The sequence below is a fragment of the Nelusetta ayraudi genome, unplaced genomic scaffold (assembly GCF_046127955.1).
Source record: "Nelusetta ayraudi isolate G7.1 ecotype Tasmania unplaced genomic scaffold, CSIRO-AGI_Nayr_v1 ptg000090l, whole genome shotgun sequence".
NCBI classification, from domain to species: domain Eukaryota; kingdom Metazoa; phylum Chordata; class Actinopteri; order Tetraodontiformes; family Monacanthidae; genus Nelusetta; species Nelusetta ayraudi.
This window is the reverse complement of record NW_027466140.1, coordinates 4,728,413-4,752,912: the sequence shown is the minus strand read 5'-3', so window position 1 is coordinate 4,752,912 and position 24,500 is coordinate 4,728,413. Positions and strand designations below refer to the sequence as shown.

Genomic DNA, 24,500 nt, shown 5'->3' with positions numbered 1-24,500 from the left:
CTAAATAGCAGTGAAAGGGGTGGGGGGGAGTGAGTAAGTGGGAGAAGCAGCCGTGGCCTTCAAACTTTAAAGTTAAAGTGGAGAAAAGATGAGCAAAATTATTATTTGTTGTTGCATTGAATGTCTTATTTTATTTTTATTTCTTTTTGAAGAATGGAGAAAACCCTGTGAAATGAAAAGAAGGAGGAACAGCTTTCTCCCCAGATGGCCAAGCCAAAAATACTCTGGAAGTTTGTAGGTAGTAGTCGCCCGAAGTTGTACGACAAGCTGTTCTGCAGCTCTGCTGTCGGATTGTAAACAGTTCATTTAGGGGGGAAAAAAGGGAACGAAGACAGAAAGAAACGGCAACTTGGTCTGCTGGATTTGTAACGAGCCTTGCTTTTGGTCACAGCGCGTAATCTGTGTTTGCACAGGGGCAACGTATACCAAAGAGTGAAATTCCATCAAAACTGTCAGACCCGCCAGCATGACGAGGAGGAAGATGAGGAGGAAGATGAGCAGCAAGCAAATGTTTACTTTGTCACACCTCCTGCTTTGCCTCTGCTCCTCTCATCAACCTCTGCTCTAATCTGCGGCCATCTGCCTGCACCAGGGACTAAACTGCTGTTTATTCTATTCTGTGGGTGTCAAAACCCCAGCCTGCCACTGAATGCTCCAGGGCTGGGGGGGGGGGGTGGAGGTGGCAGGAGGTCTGCTGGGGGGTGACCGAAGCCCCAAATCTGCTGCTGATGCGACACTTTCACCAAAAGACCCACCACTTGAAAAAAAAAAAAAAAAAAAGGTCCCCCCGTAATTGTGAAGATTTCTATCAATGGGAAAGAGCTGACGAGGTCGCGCGGCTATCAGATCGGACAGACTTAATGCGTCCTCGACTGTCGGCTGCCACGCTGAACCGCTTGCAGGTTGACCGGGTTTGGCTGGAATGTTCCACCTCAGCTGGCATTGACTGAACCTTCCTTTTTTTATTTATTTATTTTCCTCCCCCCCGCCCCGTTTGCTCCTGTAAATCGGCCGTGAAGTGGAACTCGAGGCTTGTGAAATAGTGTTTAAGCCGCAATCACTGGGTAACATTTAACCCCGACGGTTTAAGCTTTTGCTTTGTGCGCTTTCCAATGAGACCAAAGCAAAAATAACTGCCGCGGCTCACACAAACAGGCCGGATGCTGTTTGAGTTCTTTTGTGATTTATTTGTCCCTTTGTTTGTTTGTTCCTTTCAACCCGCTGATGGAGGATAAGTCAATTGAAAAGGTAAATAAGCGGAGCGTTTTCCTGTCAAAGCCCGCCGTGAAATATCATCTAAAGTGTCTCAAAATGAGCGACTGAGAAGAATTTTAAGCAACGTGCGCTTGAGAGGTGGAAGTGCTTAAGTGGAAGCAAGGAAATGTTTCCATTTCTCACTCATTTTCCAAGCACAAAAACTGCGAGTGTCGTCTGCAATGTGGCTCGGCATCAGGACGACCTCTGACCTCGTCCTTTGATGACCACGGGTGCGGCTCAGGAAACAGCAGCGGGTTCGGTCAGTCCGGTGCTGGAAAGGTTGAATGTGTTGGGTTGAAGAAGGGAATGATTCCCCATTGGAATTGTGTGTCCTAAAACTTTAACTTTTTTTGTCTGTCACTTTGAAAGCGCGCAGGGCCCTAAACCAGAGCCTCTCTGCTGCGGCTCCATCAGTGAGATAAGAATGACAGACTCGCAGGTCTTTATTTGGGAACAAAGAAGCAACGATAATCAGGAGACGGGAGACATAATAACTGAAATTGAAGCATCTCCACCGTTTTAAACCCACTATTTGAGGTGATCACACGCTGACGGAGGAGGTCGTTTTCAGGGCCGAGACGGCGCCACCGGGTCCCGGATCTGGAGACGGTCCTCAGTCCCGTCTGGTCCCGAGGACATCCTCCCGTCGTGCGTCTCGGGTATAGATCAAAGTCCTGCAAAATGGAGTCTCCCCTGAGCCTTTGTCCTTCTTCCCAGCGCCCCTTCGCAGCGCGAGACGTCCCACCTCCTCTGCAGCAATTGCTCCGCTTCTCGAGATTCCCTTTGACTGACACCACGTTAGCGCGCCCGGCACGATGGAAATCTAAAACAGCTGGAGCACATTCTCACCTTCCCCGGCATTGCCAGACCGACTGGGAAAACCGCACTGCTGTCGGGGGGCCCACGGGTGGGGGAGGGGGGTTAAATGACACACCGCTGCAGGCCGGAGCCCCTCAAACAAGCGGCTGCGACTGTGTGCCAACCAAACAGTGGCAGCTTGGACGTGATGATTTAGCAGAGCTAAATAATTGGCGGGTGTCGCTGTTCGGTGTGGGAACCCGGGCAGGTGACTGCTGCCGGGCTCGGGTGCCGAAACCAGGGGAGTTTTCTCAAACTCAGAATCGAGAGCAGTCAAACCTGAAAGCGGAAAAACAGAAACGCGGCGGCTAATATTTCCTGCCGCCGTCGCTCGAAGCGGCTTTTATTGCAAACATAACGGCCTCCTTGCACAGTTTCACTGTGATTTGTGGAGGCAACGGCTCCTCAGGTGTTCATAAATTCTATCGCAACTCCGAAGTGTGTTCTGCCTTGTTGTTGCTGCACTCGGATGTTTATTCTTCCGGCGTTGTCGAATGATCCGCGTGCGCAGTTCTGAAGCTGGAGGGCTGGCGTTTCTACTTTTTTTTTTTTTTTAAACATTCCTCAAGACGTGCCTTTCTTTTTTAAAGTTACTGCCGATGCATTCCTGGGAGGAAAAATAAAAAGGACGGTGTGGTGGGGGGTGAATAAATAAAAAGTTCATTTCCAAAGAGGCAGACAGAGGTGTGTGTGGGGGGAGATTCGGTCGCACTATTTGTTGATTTTGCTCCAAGATATTTCATTTTCTCTCCTCCGTCTGTTTCTTCATTTTGGACGTGCCGTGTTTCTCTTAAGGCCCCTCAAGCGATCAGACAGACAGGAAGTCGTGCGGTGTGCGTGCGAGCGGTCCGGGATGATCGGTCGACATGTCGAAGTAGAATCAAACAAATCAAGTGGAACACCTCCTCTCATAAATACAAACAATACCGGGGCAAAATCTCCCAACTATCGATCCTCCTGCCACCACTCATCAGTCTGTCCCCAATGCCTCAGGAAGGGGGCGGGGCTACACGCTGGACCGGTCGCCACTGCACTGCAGGACCACACAGACAAACACCACATTATGAGAAGTGGATCCCAGATTGGCACCGAAAACCTTTTCAGCTTACGCGCTAGGTGAGCAACTCCACTGAAATGAATGGGACGCCATAGTAAAAGCTGGGGAGTGAAAAAAAAAAAAAAAAAAAAGAGAAAAACTTGCACTCGCACACTTGCAGGAGAAGGCAAAAAAACAAGTTTGTTCATTTACTGTCTGCCTGCTGCAACTCAGGAAGCGAAAGAAAAGAGAAAAGGCAGCCGTGCCAGAGTTTGGAATCGGAGCTGCAGAAGAAGAAGAAGAGGAAGAGGAAGAGGAAGGTCACGCAGGGCAGCAGGTCGGCTGCACAGCCGCTGAGAAGCGGTTGACGAGAGGCGACGGAAGCCGGAGTGAGAAATGCAAAGACGCGGGGAAGCAAAATGCAATCACGCCCTCAGTTCCAGCCTCACTCTGCCCTGTCCCACATCCCCTTTTATCACCAAATAGCTCTAAAAATACAGGTTTTTCTTCTCTTCTTCCCATTATTTTTTTTCCTATCCAAGAATGCACACAGAGTCTGTGTGTGCGCGGCATCTTGCCGTGTTTACGTGCGCCATCAAAAAGACAGACTCTTCTCTCAGCCCCGGCCGCCTTTGTGGTTTTTCCACCTTTGAATGCGGCGGCAGCGGGAGGAGACATCTGCCGCCTCGCTTTTTTTTTTTTTTTTTGGTAATGGCTATCGCAAACGTTTCAGTAATTCCACTCCGTCTCCACTTCCCTCCCCCTTTGGTACACTCCCCAAATTACAGCGGCGGGATGAAGCCGGGGCTCCTCTCCTCTCCTCTGCGCAGTGCCCTGGTGTTCCTCCCTGCGGCTGAAGGCCACCGAGAAGATTCCTCGCTCGCATCATGGAGGCTCGCAGCCAAGCCAGCAGTCAGCAGACCCTGTGGAAGGACGTGAGTTCTCCTTTAAAATATCTCACCCCGGCTGTAATTTTGCAATTTAGCCCGAGCTTGCTGAGAGTTTTTGTGAATGCAGAGACTGTGCTGAGTTTTGCGTGCGCGCATGCAGCAAAATGGAAAGCTTGAAACTTTAACACTTGGATCTGGACGAGGAGCATCCGAGAGAAAAAACCTTTTGTGCCGGCCGCTGTGCTTTTTGTACACTTGTACAGTCGTGAAAGGGAAAAATAAATTCAGGCCGTTCGTGCCCTGATCTGAATCCCCCCCCCCCCCCTCCCCCCTCCCAAATAATAACTTTTCCTTTCACCTTGGCTTTCATTCTTCCTTTCCACTCTGGTGCCTCCGAGTTTCACCTGCAACTCTGCTCTCGCCTCTTTATTGCACAAGCAGCCTCGCAGCCCACATCTGCACAGCACTCAGACGCTTCCCGTCAGATTTTTACATTATTCAGCGGAGGGAATTTAGGGGCTTTTAATTTAACTCTTTGCTGCATTGTGTCTCTGTTATATTTCTATGTATAGTTCTAGAAAAAAAAAAAAAAGGAAACTCACAATGAAAAAAAAAAACACAGTTTCACATCATTCTTTCGGGAATTAAACACTCACAGCCCAGTATCCCACCAAATTCCCTCTGCTTGTTGACGATGTGGCCTGCTTATTTTTTCTGTTTTGTTATTTTTTCCTCTTGCTCCTATTGGCTTTGTAAAGAAGTTCTCCCACATTTAAAGATAACAGCAGGGGGCTGACGCAGACGCTCTTAAATCTGCCGTCTGGATCAAAACTCTTCAACCTTTAAAAGAAACAATAGACTTTCTCCGCCGCTGCCTTTATTTCCGTCTTTCTGCGTCTTTCTGAATCCAACCTTCTCCCACCGAGACACTCAACGCGCACATAGAAAAAGATTCATCTTTTTTTTTTTTTTTGCTCTCTTTCCACTGCTGCTTACGCAACCTCCCTCTGGAGAGCAGAGAGATTTCAGCCACTGTTTTTTTTTTTTTTTTCCATAGCTCAAAGAAATGTTCAATTTAAGGAATTTATTGGCTCGACTTTTCTCCCCGTTTGAGGGAAGTTCAATACCTTGACCCGCTTCGTATTTTTCGCTGTTAGTGTCTCTCATATGTCAGTTGAAGAGGAATAACATAGCAGAATTCAATAATGCAAAGTTCAAAGTGTCCTCTGTGGAATAATGTTTCCTCTGTCCTTCCCAAAAAGTCACACCGGTAATGCATTTCGCAGAAATCAAAAGTGCACATTTCCCCCGGTGCATCTCTCCACCTGCAGGCCACCTTTAGAAACAGCGGCGGGAAAATTGGCGGCGACACAAGTCACAGAAGTCGTAATTATTCGACAATAATTACGACAATGTCAGCGTGTTAAAGTGCGACAGCAGATTACCTACTGTAGTGGCTTCGGCCACAATAGAAAAACCCAACCTGCCTCATTGTCATTTTAGGAGACACTGAGATAAGAGACACCAATTTCGCTAATTAAAGTTGCTTCCTTCTCCTCGCCTATCTGCATTCCTGTTGTCCTCCGAGATCACAAAACGTGGCCCAGAAACTTTCAGTCGCTCCCTGCCGGAGCGCCGCTGGAACAAAAGCCCCGTCTTTATTAATTTGTGGCCTTAAGCTCAGTGGAATTGGCTCCAACAGGAGGAGTTTCCAATTGAGGGGGTAGGGGAAAAAATTAATGAACATAACCTTTCCTGCCGCAGACGGCTCTCCACCGACGCTCTGCTTCGAGATGGTTTTATTTTTGTCTCCTGTAGCCTCAGCAGTGGTGGCATTCTGCACAGTGAGCAGAGCCACCGGAACACATTGAACAGTGAAACAAAGGAAGTGTCGAATTGAATTATGCAGATAGATAGATAGATAGAACGATAGATAGATACTTGATGCTTTCAAATTCATGAAAGGAAAAAAAACAGTGGCGAGAAGACTGAGGAAAAAAAGGGGTTAAAAAAAAAAGAAAAACAGCCCACAGCTCAAATCAATTGCCGATTAATTTCTGGATCACCTTTTGGCCAACTACACTTTGGCACCGCATTTTGTTCAAAAATTCCATAATGAAGTGTTTTGTATTTGGCGCGGCTCTTATTTACACATCTGACAGACTTTCATCTCATCGAGCGGCCGCGGTAATGACTGCGGCGAGATGTCCGTGGCACGATTTTTCAGGAGTGCCGTTGAAACGAGTACTGGGAGACAGGCGCCCCACACCCTGAGTGACAGATGATGTTGGAGGGGTTTTTTGCATGTCTGCATTTAGGGAGAACGATGTTTAACGCTAAACGCTAAAAGGCCCAGAGTGCAGCATTTCAAAGGATCCATTGAAGAGTTTGTGGCGCAGTGGTTAGCGCTGCCGCCTCACAGCAAGAAGGTCGTGGGTTCGATTCCGGGGCCCGGGCCTGAGACCTTTCTTTGTGGAGTTTGCATGTTCTCCCTGTGTCTGCATGGGTTCTCTCCGGGTTCTCCGGCTTCCTCCCACACTCCAAAAACATGCATGTGAGGTCAATTGAACACTCTAAAGTGTCCGTAGGTGTGCATGTGAGTGTGAATGGTTGTTTGTTTCTATGTGGCCCTGTGATGAACTGGCCACTTGTCCAGGGTGTCCCCAGCCTTCGCCCTAAGACAGCTGGGATAGGCTCCAGCAGACCCCCGTGACCCTGAGCTCGGGACTAAGCGGGTATGGAAAATGGATGGATGGATGAAATGTTGAAGTCTTCAGAATTACTAGCTAGGTTAGCTGGCTAGGTTAGCGGGCTGAGATGATAAATTCGGCAGAATTTTGAACAATTCATTGATTCAGGTCACAATCTGGGATAATGTGGGGGAACAGAAATCAAAGGTTAACATTTTTGCCATGTGCTCTCTGACCTCAACTTCTTTCTAAATCTTACAGCCTGCGCTGAGAGATAAAAAAAAGTTTTCAAGAATTAGTACGACGTGGGATTTTTTAATTAATAAAACTGACAAAAGCAAAATGGGTTTTTGACTAGCCTAGCTCTACATAAAGACAATTTAATTACAGCAATATTGAATCTTGATGATAAACATCTTAAAAGATAAGACACTGTTCATCTGCGAGTTTTTTGAGATCCTACATTGTCATTTATGGTCCTCACACGAAGCCGTGAGGCAAGGGAAAGCTAACTTCTTTCTACCTAACCTGAAAAATATGTTGTTCGCAGGTTGAAGGAGGGAAAGAAAAGAAGTCCAGGTTCTACAATCCCTGGTGTTTGGCTCTGGTCCTGACGCTGGTCCTCCTGGTTTTGGCTCTGTGTTTTTTCAGCCTGAGATACCTGTGGAGCCCCAGTCTGGGCAAGGTAAGAACAAACATCAACTCGCTGTTGGTCAAGTTGCCGGCCTAATTTGCCGCTGCCCGCCGTCGAGTGCAGGTTTGGGGACGGTTGGATGAAAGACACGCAGCAGCAGAACCGTCCAGATCACATCAAAGGCAAGAAAATAATTCTCCAGTAAGGGAAATGGAGGGGACCACACAAGGAGCCAGGGGCGGTTGTCTGCCGTCTGCATTGTGTTCCAGGAAATTAAAAGGAGTGCGGGTTGCAGGGAAAAGAGGGACAGCCTGTGTTTTGTTGTGCTGGGCTTTGGCTGTCAGATGTGTAATTCTACCAATCCCACCGCCAAAACCACAAACGCTCCATTTATCTACTCTGCGCTCACACAGTGAGCTGGACTGACAATGACCGACCCTAATAACTCAAAGTCGACCCTAATTGCTGCTGACCGCAGTGGCTGCGGCGGGACTGGAACCTCTCGGCAATGTAATTGGGATAAACCCCTGTCCGGGCAATTCATCTTGTAAAATCCAATTCAATCACACTTGATGGAGAACATTTTCACTCGGCGTCGTTGCCGTGATTTTCCCAGGAGGCCCAAAAAGCTAATTTGCCTGTGCTGGAGGAGGAGGAGGGGGGAGTCTTGGGGGGAGTGGGAGGTGGCTGGATACATCAATAATTTCACATCCTATAACTGGGAGCGCGATACGTCGTGAGCGCACCTGCAAATGAGGGAGAAACGACTTCAATGAAATTGTGGTTAAAAATGAGCGACTTGTGTTTGTCAACCTGAACGCCACACAACACGTCTTTCGCCGTACAGCTTCCTCATTATCCGCATCCGGAAGAAGAAAAAAAAAATTGGATGGAGGCGGGGTGACCATGGCTCTCCTTCACTTCCTGTGTAGAACACATTGTCCGTGTTCCCTCCTTTCAAGCCCGATATGAATTACCTTTGAGCCGTCTCCTTTGTCCTTGTTAAATATTTCACGCCAGAGGTAGAGCAGTCATTATTTCCACTTTAATAAGCTGTGATCATTCTCACGTGGCACCAAATGTGTTGATGGCAGAGGTTGCCAAGGCGATGAATATCAAACCCTGCGAAGACCAGCTTCCTGCTTTAATGGGGTCTTGATGGGGGGGGGGGGGACTCATTCCGCGGCCTCTGCGTCAGCAAGTGTGATGGAGCCACTTCAAAGAATGATCACCTGTCTGTCAGATGGGGAGGAAGCGCCATGAGACACGAGGCTGTGGTGGTGGTGGTGTGTGGGGCGGGAGGGTGGGGGGGCCAAAAACTTGTATTCCCTCAGCAAAAATGATAAAGAGAAACCTGCTCGGATGAGTGAAGTATTGGCGTTAGATGCAGCACAGCAGGACCTTCCAACTCACCCGCTAATCCTGAGCAACATCTGCCACCTGAACGTATCCAATCTGGCCAGAGGAGGGACGCCTTTTCCTTCTCCTTCTACTCACCACATCTACAGTGGATGGTGACGTCACAGCGCCCCCTACCTGTGTCGTTCTCCATGGGAAAAAAAAAATCCAGCGGCAAGTCTCAGCCCTACCTTCAGCCCCATCCCACATATGGGCACTGCTAAGTGCTAGCTAACACTGGCATACCCTAGCAAATTGTAACCTGGAACTGGGAAAAATAAAGAGCGCATTCAAATTATCTGCAGGGGGGTTGAATAATTTGGGATTTTAAATTACTTGACCTGCTTAAATTCACCACCCAGACCGACACACAAAACACACAACGAAGTTTTGTTTTACGCTGCCATTCGAGGCTAGCTGACGCTGCTAATGTACGACTTCAACTCGACTTCAGCTTAACAAATGAGCCAATAACAAATTTCCTTTAACTGCCCGTATATCCATCAACAGCGACAGGCCCTCAGTTAGAGGTTTTGCAAATTTCAACCTTTATTAGAGTTTGTTTGTTTTTGTTTTTTTCTTAGTTAACTCTCATTAGCATTGTTTATAGGTGGAGCACAGCGCTGTTAATAAATCACATGGGAAAAGTCAATGCCTGCCACCTGTCGTTATTCACTGACGCCACCATTTCTTATCTTAAGACGGCTAGTTGCTGGTGCTCCTGTTACTTTTTGTTTCTTTGTTTTTTTCAAATCGAACTGCATTTTACTCTCCATTTATTTAAGGGTACAAAAGTTGTCTCAATTAATCAACGGATGAAAGTTTGAATTTGGGCTTCCTGATGAATTCCTGAGACGGCTGCTTTTCTGGAAAAACTTTTTGTTGCTCCAGCTGCTTTCTAAGATGCTAACGAACTGTTCTTGCTAGCAACTAGCTCGCTGGGAATTTCATGCGTCCTCAGTTCAGGTTTCAGTGCGATGGAAGTGTTGCACCCAGGACGCTGTGGCTTGCTACAACCAAGGGCTCAACATTTCGCTTCGACCTCAGCGTCCCAATTAGAAGTCAGGACGACCGCGACAACAAGCACTTCCTGTTCTGCCCTTTAGGTTCATCGGGCGGGAGGGGGGGGGGGGGGAGGATTCCACCGCCTCGTGCGCACAACTTTGTGTGAATAACCACAAACTGGCAATTTGCTTTACGCACCGTACATCAACCTGACATAGTGGCCACTTGGGACCGTCTTTTAATTACCTAAAAACATGTGTTGCCGCAGGAGCCTGCACGTGCGTTCGCGCACGTGGGCGGGGCTGCCTCTCGCGCGCGCATGCATGCACACACAGCGCTGACAAGTTGCCTCTGCAATTCGCTCTCGTTTGGCTTAAGGCAAATGTCTGTTTGCTTGTGTGCTCCTTATTGTTCTGGGCCACGATGCTCACAGGGGGATTTTGCCTCCTTGTAAATTAATCCTCCGTTATTATCAGTTTACATCAGCAACTCTGCGAGAGAAAAAAAATGGAGTCTGGCTGGCGAATCTAAGAGGGAAGGGTGCGAGCGAAATGAAAATTTCAACAGCCGTGTTTGAAAACAAAACACACACAAACACACACACTGACACTGACACACACACACACTGACACACTTTGTGCAATTTGTTTCTCGGAATCTGGTTTTGATGCGACGTATTTGCCTCTATTTTTAATTCATAACCCACTTTGAGCGAGATTATCTGCACCAGCAACTCGGCACCGAGTAATTGTGAACCTGCAGACATTGTAAACTGTTTTTTATTTCATTTTTTATTTTATTTTTTTCCTGTGGAACGCTGAGCGACTTTGCAGGTGCTGTTGGCTTGTGTGCCAAAAAAAAAAAAAAAGAAACTTCCTTAAGAAATACATGAATGTCAGACCTGGCGGAAAGTGCTCAATGATTCAGGGTCGAAATTGCATCGCTCACCTTGACGCCTCTCCCTCCGCCTCTCCCAAGGTAGCGGCAGAGTTGTCGCTCCTGATGGCCTCCTACCTAAATGCCTCACTGTCAGGCCTCGGCCTCCTTAATGAACACTGGTGCTCCCGCCGCTCCTCCACCGGTCACAGGTGCGCGGCTCTTCAAGGCCGACCAGCAGCACCGTCGCCGCCACTTCCTTGTTTGTTTATTGTTCCGAGGCTCTGTTCGCCCACCCCTCCCCCTTTCACCCCAGCGACTACATGTCAACATGCAACAGGGGACGAGGGACGGATACGACCGCGATGTGATGCAATCTCGCGTCGGCCGGACCTCTTTGTTCCGTCCGCTCCTCCTCCTCACACCTCCGGCTGTTGACTCGCTCTCCAGCCGAGGAATTATTCATGCCTGCCAGTTGGTTTGGTGGGGGGGGTTTATTTAATTTTTTTTAAGGGGTGGGGGGGGACTCAATCCTCAACTAGTGATATTTTTTCTGTCGGTGATGGAACGGTTTGTGGACAATTCTGCTGTTCCACAAGCAGGAATATCATTCCGCTTTTCAACATATAGGTTTTTTTTTCCATGCGATGCTCACACATGCTCAGATGGAAAGCAGGAAGTGAAAAGGTGAATGCTTTGCATAGTTTACGTTTGCTCCAATCGCTCTAACCGAGAAAAAGTGTTGTTTCTTCAGAGTTCCAAAGGTGGTTGTTGATAAAGGCGAGAAGTATAAAAAGCTCTCAGAACAACGCTGCAAAAAGTGGATTTCAACCCTGTAACCCCGTCTGCAGCGACCACTTAGTCAGAGGTATGTTAGCGGGCAAACTCGGTTTTTGACATCTTGAAATGGGCTCTAAATCTGTACAGACTCTCCTCAACAGTTCCTCCACAGACTCTCTCTACTCCTACTTCCTGCCCTCCATCTGAAATCGTGCTATCTTCGTGCGTCATCATAACCACGTGTCTGAAACACAGCTATTAGCACCGGTGCTCACCGGCTAATATTAGCACCAGTTTACACGGGAGCACACACATTTAGTAGTCCGTCTTCGCCTGGAACTGAATGTCCTCTTCATTCAAGTTACTCCACCGCTCTATTCCATATCGAACAATGCATCAAAATCACCCCAAAAAAAAAAAAATCCATGTTGACAGCATGAATGAAGTGGAAGTGAAAGCTTGCCAGGCATAGTAACAACAACCAGGCATAGCAACAGTAAGCATTGGGGGGTGGAACTCGTATTTACAAATTGACGTTGTACGGTTATGGGTTAGTTATATATAGTCAGTTCAGTAAGCACGAAGGATTCCACCGCATTGCAGTGAGAGATTTGTTCTCACCATTTGTTAGAGACATAAATGGACAGCATGTCTCAAACTAACAATGTCTCCCAACACTTTGACCACAGGACTGCTTTTTGGTACTGAAAACTGTGAATCATTGGCTTCTGTGTATGAGCTGGTGCGGTATTTCCCTGGCTTTAAAAACAACAACAACACGCACCGAGAGCCGATCGTGGGTTCCGCGAAGCGCTCCAGCGCTGCCTTCCGAGTGTTGTATTTTACTTTATTTTATATTTCAGACGTACAGCTCATTCATTCATTAGCGGGCCGGCGCACACCGGTGTTCCTCCCTGGCTGTTAAATGAGGCCACTACAGACTTTCTGCTCGGATGATGCATTACGCCTCTGACTGGAGGAGCAGTCGGGGTGGGTGAGGACAGGGGGGGGAGGGTGAGGGGAGGGAGTTGCAGACGAGGATGGGAGGGAGAGAAGGGAAAAAAAAAAAAAACACCAAACCAGAGGGTTGTTGCAGAGTGTTGCCAGCCGAGCGCCGGAGGTAGGAGGGCGGTTTGTGGCACGCCGCCTTCCTCTGGGACGGCGAGCTCTAGCGAGAGCGTGACAGCACTGCGGAGCCCACTGGAGGTTATTTATTGTGCCATGCAGAGTTTTAGTGCGTCTCTTTATAGACGCCGCGTAGGAGGGGAATAAAAATCACCGTCTTAATTGCCAGTTCTTCATATTTGGCAGCGGGCTGGAAGCCGACGAGCTGCATGTTGCATGTACAAGAGCGGCAGCGGCGGGTAAACACACACGCACGCACACACGCACACACACACACACAGACAAACACCTGCCTCCCCTTTTCTGTCTTTTTATTTATTTATTTATTTCAAGGCTTCGCTCCCCTCCTCCTCCTCCTCCTCCCCTCCCTCCCTCCTTCCTCTCTCCTCCCTTCCTCTCTCATCAGCGTGACTGCCAAGTAGACTCCTCTGCTCTGTTGTACAATTTAGAATGTGATTGAGCTTTCACATCCACTTTCGCTCCCCCACCAGGTCTGCGGCGCTCCGATCCTCGCCGCGCACTCGTCAGTCCCGCAACGCCGAGGCAGAGGAGGGAGCGGCAAAGTGAAAAACATAACGATTCTCCCTCCACATTTTAAATATTTATTTATTATCTGTCTGGAAAGTACAAATCTGATTGACTGCAACCCGCCTCCCCCCCCACCAAAAAGGGGTTCAGTGCCCAACTGTTAAAAATCAATCCAACCCTCTAGTGCAACTTTTTTTCCTGGCTAAGTCTCACTGATTAGTTAATAGGAAGAGACTGTAATGACGATGCATCTACAATTCTCCTGCAGGTCGATACCCTGGCACTTTCAGATTCATTATTGATGACCTGCCAAGAGTAGCACTTTCTATTTTTGGATAATTATAACTTGTAATGATAACTTGACGGTGAAAAGTTTCTTCTGATTTTAATGACGTGCTTCCAGAAATGCTGTCAGCTCTTTGCTCTGCGTCGGAAACAAATCTGAAGCGGCACAATTTTTTTTTTTTTTTTTTTTTTTTTTTTGCCATGGGCAATCGCCCCTCTGGTGGAGCTTGAAACCGAGGAGAGCAGGCGGCTAAAGTTTTGGAGTTGAAGAAGTCGAGTGGTTGAGGCCTTTCTGCAGCAGACCAATTAAAAGGAAGCATAACTGATTAAAGGCTTATTATATCGCGCAGCGCCGAGCGAGATAATAACATTATTCCTGATTTATTGAAACAATTTAAAACCCCGGGATTCCGATAAAACTGAAACCAGTTCTTGCCAGCGTGACCCCAGTCGGCCTCAAATGATGCCTTCACCCACCGAGAGGCAAAACTGCATGCAAATAAACAGCAAAATAACCTCAAGTGACATCTACTTACAATGCAGCGCTTCTTGACATTATGCTTAGAATGCCAATAAAATATAAAATGGGCCCGATAGTGTGTGACCCCCCCCACCCCCTCTGGTGTTATTTAAAGACACCGACATATGTTTGTTTGGTGAAATGAGCACGACCAGTCCAGTCTGTGCACTACATTGAAACTAAAAGCCCCGTTCACAGCAGCTGTGAACGTATTCAAGCTTTTGAAAGGGTGATTGGGTTTGGGTGCCAATATTATGGTGGAGGAAGCTGAAGAAATATAAAACGAGGTGGAAGCACAAGAATCACAAGAATCACGTCCTCGGTGTTGACTTGGCAAGGTTCTTCCTCTCCTTTCAGATGTTCCCTTCAGGGGTGGTTGCAGCCAATCAATTGTCTCTATCTGACCCTCTAATCCTCCACCACCTCCTCCCTCACACCAGCCAGCTTCATGTCCTCTTTCTCTACATCCACAGATCTCCTCTTTGGTCCTTCCTCCAGGCCTCCCGCCTGCCAGTTCCGGTTAGAGAGGTCCAACGTCATTAAATATAGATTTTCCACGCAGTGAAATGGCATTAGAGCGCAGCAGGGACATCATTTAAAAGTTAACAGACAAAAAAAAAAAAAAAGAAATAGTAATGCTCATTAATCAAGCGTGCCGTGGGGAAGCCTGCCTTGCTCTCAAAGTTAATTGTCAGTATTAGAGTTGAGACTTGTGTTTTGAGTATTGAAAACGCCGGCCACTTGGGTAAAGGCTTGCTGCTAATTCATTTGTAACTGGATCAAATAAAAGAGCTACATAAAAAAAAAAGGCAGGTGGTTATTTGAAAAAAAAGAATGTTAGGAATATCAAATTCGATCCCGGGTCTGGGGTCTTCCTGCATGTGTCTGGGTTCTCCATGGGTTCCTCCCACAGTCCAAAAACATGCATGTGAGGCAAATTTGAGAACTACCTGTACATTGCCCGTAGATGTGAGTGTGAATGGTTGTCTGTCATTGCTCGTCTTGTTGTGGTCCGGCGATGAACTGGCGACCTGCCCTGGGTGCGACCCTGCCTTCGCCCCACGACAGCTGGGAGAGGCTCAACTCCAAGTGCAGGAGAAAGATGATGAATGGCTGAATATGATGAATAAGGTCCAAAATGCTCATCAGATGATCAGATTCTCTCCGTACACAGACGTGTTTGTTTCTTCACCAGAAGGGTTCCAACGATGTTGCCCACGTCTGTAAGCCCCGGTTACTTGAGACCAGCAACAGTTGCAGACCTCGGTGTCCACAGCCATCAGCCATCAGCTCCACTGCCACTTGTTTCCTCACCGGATGCAACTTGGTTAGTCGGCAGCAGGGGGGGGGGGGGACAATCCAGATCATTTCGCTGTGAAATTGGCGGCGGCGGCGGCACCAATGACCTCGGCGACCCCGCACGATCGCCTGGCCACTGCAAAGTGCAAGGTCCACAGTTGTGTTTAAAGTCCAACAGGGTGTCTGCTGTGTTTTTGTAAACGTCGCCCCCTCCTTACAATCGCACCTCAGTTCCGGATTCATTTAGGTGAACCGTGTCCTCTGGGTGTTTCTCTCCGGCTGAGATAATGCGGAGCTCATTAGTCGTCTGGCAGCAACAAACAAATAGATTGGGTAAAGTGCCGCGGCTTTTAATTAACGACAATTCTGCCATACGCCGCGTATTAACATGAAAATTTATTCCTGCAGGGATGCAGATTTTGAGTGCCATCCATCACGACTGCGGCTCCGAGTGCACGCAGCCCGCCAAGTTAGCGTGACGGTTGCCGTGTTAGCGTTCGACTGAAGACAACAATCAATAAATTGGTCCATGCGTGACACTTTTTTTTTTCCCGTTACATATTTGTAATGGAGGCTCGCAGCTGAAGGTGACAGTTGTGCTTTGCAAAAACACCTCATGTGGCTTTGAGCAGCCGGTTTGGCAGTGGGTGGATGTGCTACAGTGGGAGCACGGCGACGATGAGCAAACATTCAAAACGTTGCTTTATTTGTCTTGACCCGTGCAAAGCAATTAAACAGGTCTGATGTCGTTGCCGTTGCTGGGATTTCACTTGCTCTATTTGCTTCTGGGCAGCTGGAGGGCCCGAGCTTCATGTAGAACTTGGAGACAGTGGGGAGGTCACACCGATGGCATTCTTTCCCTGAAATTGTTTTTTTGGGGGTTTTTTTTTGTACCCAGCAGTTTGAACATTCACAGATGTCAGCTTTCTGCACAGGCTGATAAAATATTTGCCGCAGCCAAGGCTTAAATCCACTGTTTCCACGCACTGGATTTCTCCCTCTCCTCTCTTGTCTTCCTCTCTGGAATATTAAGCTCAGTGCACCAGCTGGGGATAGTGTGTGAATTCAAACTGAGACAGTCAAAGGCATTTCTGGGATTCCAGCACATGCATTTTCAAACATTTCAACTGCACAGGGGTAAGAAACAGGGTTGTTTTTTTTTTGTTTTTGTTTTTTTTTGTGGGGAGGTGGGGGGGGGGGTTGGTAGGTGAAGAAAGCATAACAAAAAGCAGGGTTTAGGTTCTGTATTGAGTTTTCTCTGAACCCCACTGCATAAACAAGATGAATCATCACACTGGCCTGCAAGTGCTTCATCAGCGCTGCTTTCATCAGTGTGTGACTTTAATAAGCAAAGCAACACGGGTTTTATGGTAAATTACGACAGTGCTCCGGATTTGTTTTAATAACGTTAAACAATGTTAAGCTGACAAATCACTGAGCCAAACGACTGAGAGGATGTTTAGTGTTTCCCCACTGGGTCTTTAAATTATTTTTTAGTGTTATTAAAAAGAAGAAGAAGAGCAGAGCAGCGCTGACATACAACCCACACAGGCGGCAGCGAGACGGACCGGGAGCGTCTCATCAGCAACATCATCATCATCGTTGATGCCCACGGTTCCAGTCTGATAGCGCGGCGTTCCCAGGACTTCCTTGTGTCTTGAGCAGAGGCATCTTGTAAACACCGTTTGAGCAAGTGTGAGTTTGTGTGTAATCTAGCAGCTCTGTGCAAAGTGGGCAAATTCTGTCCCAGTGGATTCTGCTTGAGTGTGTGTGTGTGTGTGTGTGTGTGTGTGTGTGTGTTCTCACATTAATGACAATGTGAGGAACATTGTGCGTTTTCAAGCCTACATTCAGGACATCTGAAGCAGGCCTTTGCTTCACAATGTTCTCATTAATCAGTATGAGGTGGGGTTACATTACGGTTCGGATTCAGAGCTTTGTAGTGCAGGTTAGGGGAAAGCTTTGGATTGGGCAGTACAAGACAATAAAAAGAAGAAAAAGGGCCAGAAGTGTCAAAAAAAAAAAAAACTAGCTAGATAGCTAGCCAGGCTAACACCCCTGAGCACAGATGGTGCTGAGTTAATGGTAGTGCTCAGGTACATATGTTGAAAACATTCTAAGAAGGATACGTAAGACGAAGAGGGACGTTGTGCATCACTCACCATGTGATGACTCGCCATGTCACAGTCAACAGGTGACTGTGAGCAGTTTAGTCCGACGGCTGATATTCTACTCCCAGCATCCCCTCCTCCTCCTCCTCGCAGTGTTTCTCCTCCTTGTGGCTCTAACTGCCCTCTCATAAATACAATAAAATATCCATCCATGCAAATGAAACCATCCTCCGGTGAATACGAGGAGAGGGCGCACGCTCGTTTTGTTTTCTTTGCCATCCATACTTTAGTCTTCCCAACTCCGCCGCGTCTCGGCTGTTTCTGCGAGAGGCAGACGGGCTTTTATGGGCCACGGCGGTTTCATTCGTTCAGCGTAATTTGGCACCGGCGATAAAAGAAAAACAGGTTGTCTCTCCTTTGTCATCTGTTGGCAAGTTTAATCCAACCCAGAGTAAATATTCCAAACCTTGAAATCCACAAGATGTTCTACCTCTCCATAGACCCACAAGAACCCAACCAAACTCCAAAAAGACTTTGTGGCAAAGTGTACCTTGGACTTTTTTTTTTTTGCACCACTTTTACAGCCATTAACGTCATTCTTCTGCTCAAATAACTGCCTTATGTCTTAATGACGGAGATTGCGGCCTCTTATAACTCTCACAAGCTGTTTCTTAAATGCCACTTAGCCACTGGAGCCTCAAGTGGGCTCGTGCTGATTTAGGAAAAAGTGGAACGGCTGAGAACCCGGCGGAGCGACAAGGAGAGCCGTCCGTTCCGGAGGTCAAACGCCGAGTGACTGACAGCCTGGCAGCTCCCACGGCCGCCGCTCCCCTTTTTCTTTTTTTTCCGTTCCGCAGGACGCCGTTTTCCGATTTTCGAGACGCACAAACCGCTCTACTGGCGTCCCTGTGGGGAATCTTTAATGAATTTTTCATAGACTGCAAAGCGGCCCGTTATTACAGGCGACGGTCATTTTCAGAGGCGTTCACTCAAACAACCAGCAAGCGGACTGTTTCCGGGCCGATTGTTCTGTATCCCAGTCGGTGTGCAGTCGGGTCGGGGGGGGGGGGGGGGGGGGGGCAATGACGACTGTCGGGTATTGTGGCCAATTATCATCTCAGATTCAACAGAGGCGTCACATTATCTTTTTGAGACACGTTCGTTGGCCTGGAAAGGGAAAAGAAAAAGCGTTCAAAGCGCTTCACGTCCCGGTGAACATGCTGCAATCTTTTTGCATCTACCAGTTGGTAATTTCCCCCGTGGCTTGCCGGGACTTTGCTCCCGTTGGTATTGATCCCCCGTTTTTTTTTTTTCTAAACATCTTCACATCCTCCCTGAGTCATTGAGCCTGGAACCACTTCCCAGCGCTCACCTGGCAAAGGTTCTGTGGACCAGGAAATACAAAGCCTTGATATGGGAAGCGGCCGCGTCCGTCAACAACATCACGCTGCCTTTTTTCCTCGCTTTCTACTGTGCGAGACGCGTTGATCTCCCGTCGGCTTATGAAGTTTGGGAAACGGTCACATCATTTGTCAAGTCTCCCCCACCCCCCATTTAAAAAAAAAAAAAATAGCAATTTAACACCATCTTTAAAGGTCTAGCGGGGTCCCAAAGCTCACTCATGTCTTTTTGACAGGTGTAGATAGAAAAAAGGAGCAAAGAGCAGGAAGTGAAACTGGTGTTGCTGGTGAAATTATAGAAAGAAGCAAAGAAAAAAAATGAAATAAAATAAAATAAAAAAAAACTGCTGATCAAACGGCGGTTAAATGCATGTTAGCTGTGTTATATTTTCTGTGGCTTTGACTTGAAGTCACATTTGTTTGAACACACAACTCGGGGGGGGGGGGGGGTAGCTTTCATCGTGCACTACCTGTAGCTGTTATGGATTTTCTTTTGTCTTTCAGTTTTTTTCTGCAAGTTGTAGCTACGAAAAGAAAAGGATCCTTAACAAGAACAAGTCTAAGTTTTCACCAGGAGAAAAATCCCGCTCCCTCGGCTGCTGCGCTGTAACCCTTTGTTGTTTCTCCTTTGACTTCTGCCGAGAACACGGCAGCAAACAGCCCAGCGGGCGTGCACGGCCAGCCGTGGGGAAGGGGGAGAGGGCGGGGGGGGGATGCACGGCCGTCTGCGTGGAACAAAGAGTTGCAGAGCCGCCTTTAAGGCTCCGCTTGCCCTCCTGAACACGGTTCCGTTGCGGCCACGGCGGCATGCACCAAGCTGATTTATAGCCACGCAGAGCTCCAGTTGTTTAAAATGACTGATGTGATTAGTCACATGTGCTAGCGAGCTGGAAAAGGGGCTCCGGCGGATGAACAGGAGCAGCAGCAGCAGCAGCAGCAGCGAGGTGGACGGACGTGGCGAGCGGCCTAGGAAAGTAGGTCATTACACCGCTTTCAGGTAGGAGTGGGCCGACGGAACAAGAAGGTGGGCCGCGTTCAGGACTTCCAGGCCCTGCTATGAATTTTAAAATTCCAGCGATGGTAATGAGACGAGGGAGCGTTGCAGTGGCCGCACGGGATCCTTGCCAAGAGTGTGGGGGAAAAAAAAAAAAAAAAAAAGTGCACAAACAAGGTCCAGAAGCAAAAACCCGAGGATATCTCCACGCTCGATTATTTCTGACCGTAAAAAACAGAAAAAGTTCTTTCGAAAAAGAACTACCTGCGTTCGGAGGTGTTTGTTTTAGATGGAATCTCTTTCCTCCATCTTTGCTGGAAGGAAGAAGAACTTTTATTAACGCTACTTTATTTCTACCGAGAACGCATGCACAAAAAAAAAAAAACACTGTTTTTCCCATAAGAAACCGGGTTGAGTTTGTGGACGAATAAATGGATTTTCACGTCCATCCATCCATCCGACACCAATCCAGTTAGAGGTAAATGATTGAAGCCCATTACCATCTGAGGTTGGAGCAGTTTTCACGGGCCTCGGCTCTTAAAGACGGCTTTTTAAGGAGGTTGTCGATAAACTTGCAGCGATATTGTTTTCCGGTGAGCTGCACATTAAAGGCAAAGTCCGACCTCGGATACTCTCAACGCCGTTGGCCAATCAGCTATTTATCATGTTAAATGCACTTTAGGAGTATTTTTTTTTGTGATGAAATGTCATAATTCACTTTTTGGTGAATGCACTTTTCTTTCCCAGCGCCGGGGTGCATTACACAGGCAGTCTGACAGCAGGTAACTTTACACCTTTCCTGCTACCGTGGATCATCTCCGGCACGTCGGAGACCAGGAGATTCATTTTATTTTGTTCCGGTAAAATTCCAGCTTGACCGCACTGGTATTTTTAGGTTGGGTTTCCTCCCCCCCCCACATATATATGTGATTAATCAGTTCTCAGATGAAATATGTGAGTGGCATCGCACTTACTCGCCTCCAAAAGGTTCTGCTTTGATAGCAAAAGGAGACGCGAACAGGATCAAGCAGCAGCAGCAGCAGCAGCAGCAATCCTGGCAGCACGGAGGGGCGGCGCCCGCCAGTAGCTGTTTGTTTTAACAGTGTTAATGTGCTTTACGAAGATAGCTCCATTACGCTATTGCATCTTGACACGTTGTAGCTTTATCGTTGAAAGGCTAATGACCTTAGCATTTTCCTTAACTACAGCCTTTGGCATTGGCAGCCGTAAAACATTTTAACATCAAATTGACGCTTAAAGTAATTGCTTGGGTGAATTCCCAAAAGAACTTTAACCCGGTGCCAGCCGAGCCTCAGCCCTCCATCTAATGATTCATGCGCCGCGTAGTCGGATTTTGATTTCTGTAAGGCTTCCAAATGCACATTAACGTACCACGCAAATGTCAGAGTTCAAGCGCGGGCATGCGCATGTTTTTAGCGAGATCAAAACAAATTGTCTTGCTTTTTCACGTCGGTCGTGTAAGCAGGAAGCCTTCGAGTGCTCGAGAGATGCAGTGCAGTTTGTTGAAGCCATTAATTGAACTTCCCGAGGATATAAAAGGATGCAAAATTGAGCCCTTGTAAATAATTGCCTGCATGCAGCTATTTACCTCGGCGCATAACAAAACCACAGGGAAGTCTGGAGCTAATTACAATGCAAAAATGTTTCGGTGCCTTACAAATGTGTATATTTAGCGCTGGAGTCTGATAGTGTTCTGTCATTATACACTTAGTGCACACATGAATACAGCTTCCAGACAAAAGTCCAGAGACGTGCTTGGAGTTTGTATTTTGGAGGAAACCTAGATTATTATTTTTCTCCCTCCTGGAACACCTGGTGTGACTGCATATCTTAGTGTTGGGCTTGTTTCACTGAGTTACATTTCAAAACACCTGTTCTGCACCTGAATTGTGGGCGAGAACAGCGTCGTTTCTTTTCCCGCTACCAAGATGCACGACACCCTCTGAGAAATTGCCACGCCGCTGGTCGTCTTTAGCCACGCTTTATCGCACTCGCTTGTCTGGTGTTCACGGAAGGAACCGGAAATATCCTGGAATTAAAGCGGGTTAAATCATAGCGGTGGTTTTGGCTGGTGTGAACAGCTGTTCATCATCCTCAGCACAACAAATGCCTACACGTTGGGGTGGCAGCTTTCAATAGATCAAGACGCACACGGTCCCACAATTGGTTTTTAAGGACATACAGTAAACCAGGAGCAAATGCAGTTTTCTTAACTAAACACGAAGACAGTTTAATATAGATGTATTAGGACAGGGGTTCCCAAACGTCTCCACGTCATGGTCCCCCAAACAGCATCAGCCTCTGGCCGAGGACCCCCTTCGCAAACCAACTGAATGCTACAAAATATGGAAAGAAACGTCAACTTTTCAAATGTTTTTTTCTTACTTTTATTTGCTATTCAATAATTGTTACATTTGTTTAAAATAAGATTACTTATCATCTAACCTTATGATATATTTAATAATGACGAAACAATAATTAGATAATAACTATATTTTTAAATTAAATTTTCTACGTCCTCCTAGTGCCTCCTGGCGGCCCTCCAGGGGGCCCGAGGCCTCCACTTTGAAAACCACTGTATCGCAGTGTTAGATTTTAGATGTTTTTAATACATCAACAAAGGGTAAATGTAGGATTGCCGTTGGCGTTACAATAGGAAAATCATTAGGTGGCGGACGTGTTGCTGTGATAAAACAGGGACGGCGAGCCAACAGCATCATTTCCACAGTTGGCAACGCGTGGCACCGTGTTGTATTGGGCCCGCTGTCAGCTGGTCCTCACTGAGACGGATGTCAAGCACCGCCAGTGGGCTCATTTTAACATGTACCAACTCGCTTGATGACACATTAGTGACCGACGAGTATTTTCTAAATTGAATTTTCCGTGCTGGCGAGCGCCCAGAACCAGCCGCCTGTATTCAAGCGCCCGTCGCTAAACAGCAGCCCGCGCGCAAACTGACAGCGGCAAGCGTCCTTCATTCATCCCCGGCTCTCAGCGAGCGGGCGCTTACGCTCACAGTGGTCGTCGGGATACTCAACGCTTTTCTAATTTGCTGACTCATGCATAATTTAACGTAAAAAGCCTAATTAAAAATTAAATTTGACATTAAGAGCCGTAGCACATTTGCCGTGTTTACATTGTTCGGCGTCTTGTAAATCATTGGAGCTGCTCAGTGTTATGCAACTTGGAGGCCTCGTAGCACTGCTGCAAATGTAAAAAAAAAAAAAAAAAAAAAAAAAAAAAAAGGAACCCTGACTGGAGACAACGCACATACTGAGAATATCACAGCAGTCACTTTGATTTTTTTTTTTTTTTTTTTTTTTTTTTTTAAGGTATGTATGACAACATTAAAATAAAATATATGGAATTTGTAGCTTGGTGGCAACACCACCATTATGTACCACATCGCCCTCTAGTGGACATATATTGCTATGAAATAAACATTTTGTCCATTCTGGTGACAGTTCATCAAAATTAGCATTGACATTAACAAGATTAGCTTCAGTTAGCTACAGCCGTCACATTAACACGTTGTCGGACGTATGTGACCAAATTGCTTTCCAGTAGGATCTAAGTTCTCAGCTTAAACACATGTTCCGTGTTGACATTGTTTGGCGTGTTGTTAATTCTGTTCAGTTTTTTACAGCTCGCAAACTCCACGGCACCAATGTGCAAAACTAATGGCAGCTAAATCAACAAAGCGCAGGGGGGGTGGAATTACATCACATATTGTCTCGATGTTCAAACAGAAATGGACGTGTTTAACGTCTACGCAAAATGCTAAATGGTGCAAGCGTGAAGCTAATTTCTATGCTTCTCCTTTGCATCCCTGGTGGTGCAACAACTCAACACAAAATGTGGGAAAAGATAATTGTAAATGGATGTAAACAGAGAGAGAGAACCCATCAACAAATGAGCATAGTGTCTGACAGTGCATGTGCACATACGCCCACAGAAGCAGAATTTTAATTGTCCATATTCAAAGGGAAATGAAGGGAAGATGAATTATATTACTTTTTGGTTCATTCATCTTCTGTACCCGCTTATTCCTATTCAGGGTCACGGGGGTCTGCTGGAGCCTATCCCAGCTGTCTTAAGGCGAAGGCAGGGTGACACCCTGGACAAGTCGTCAGTTCATCGCAGGGCCAAGCCAGAGCTTTTTGGTATTTTTTGAAAAAGGTTACCATCGCCGCAGTAGCGGTTTTTCAGTGAAGAATCGTGGCAGAGCTTCCATTTTTACAAGAAATTCTAATAACGGCGGTATCAGCAGCCCGAGTGCATCCAGAGTACCTGGGAGACGTTAGTAGATATTAGATAAGTGGCCGCCCGCGTGGAAAGACCAGAGTTTTGAAAAATAAAGTGTGTTGCAGACTGTCTGAAGACAATCTTAATGCAAGTCGTGGCGCAGGCGGCTGATGAGCTCAGGCTGGGGACGAGTGTCTCCAGGCAGCCAGATCCAAAGTAATAACTGCTGCTTTTTCAACTGCGCCGTGTTTGTTGAATTTGGAACGGATCGTTTTATTAGCACCTGTGAGGAAAACCTGATTTCAGTGTTGTCCAAACTCGATTTGCAGTTTGGAAATTGATTGGCACTCGTGTAGCAGCTTCATTTTCGCTGGGAAACGCAAGACGCCCTTCGATCCGGCGTTTGGCCGAGGCGGCTGCCGGTGCCGCGCGACAAAATTCACACTCTTCTCTCTCTCGTCGCAGCCTCCAAACCTTTTCACTTCCGTTTAGGATGTGACTCCACACTTGACAAACATGACGTACGTTCATCTGCAGGCTCCAGATGG

At 47.2% G+C, this 24,500-nt stretch overlaps 1 protein-coding gene across 1 annotated transcript in view; it reads left to right on the top strand.

Annotated features, from left to right (window-relative positions):
* The first annotated feature begins 3,923 nt into the window (after positions 1-3,923).
* tnmd (tenomodulin) overlaps positions 3,924-24,500 on the top strand; it is a 52,710-nt gene continuing 32,133 nt past the window's right edge. The window contains exons 1-2 of the mRNA XM_076046790.1: positions 3,924-4,086; positions 7,282-7,416. Coding sequence (XP_075902905.1) covers positions 4,039-4,086; positions 7,282-7,416 — 183 coding nt within the window. The 5' untranslated portion in view covers positions 3,924-4,038. The remainder of the gene's footprint in view (positions 4,087-7,281; positions 7,417-24,500) is intronic.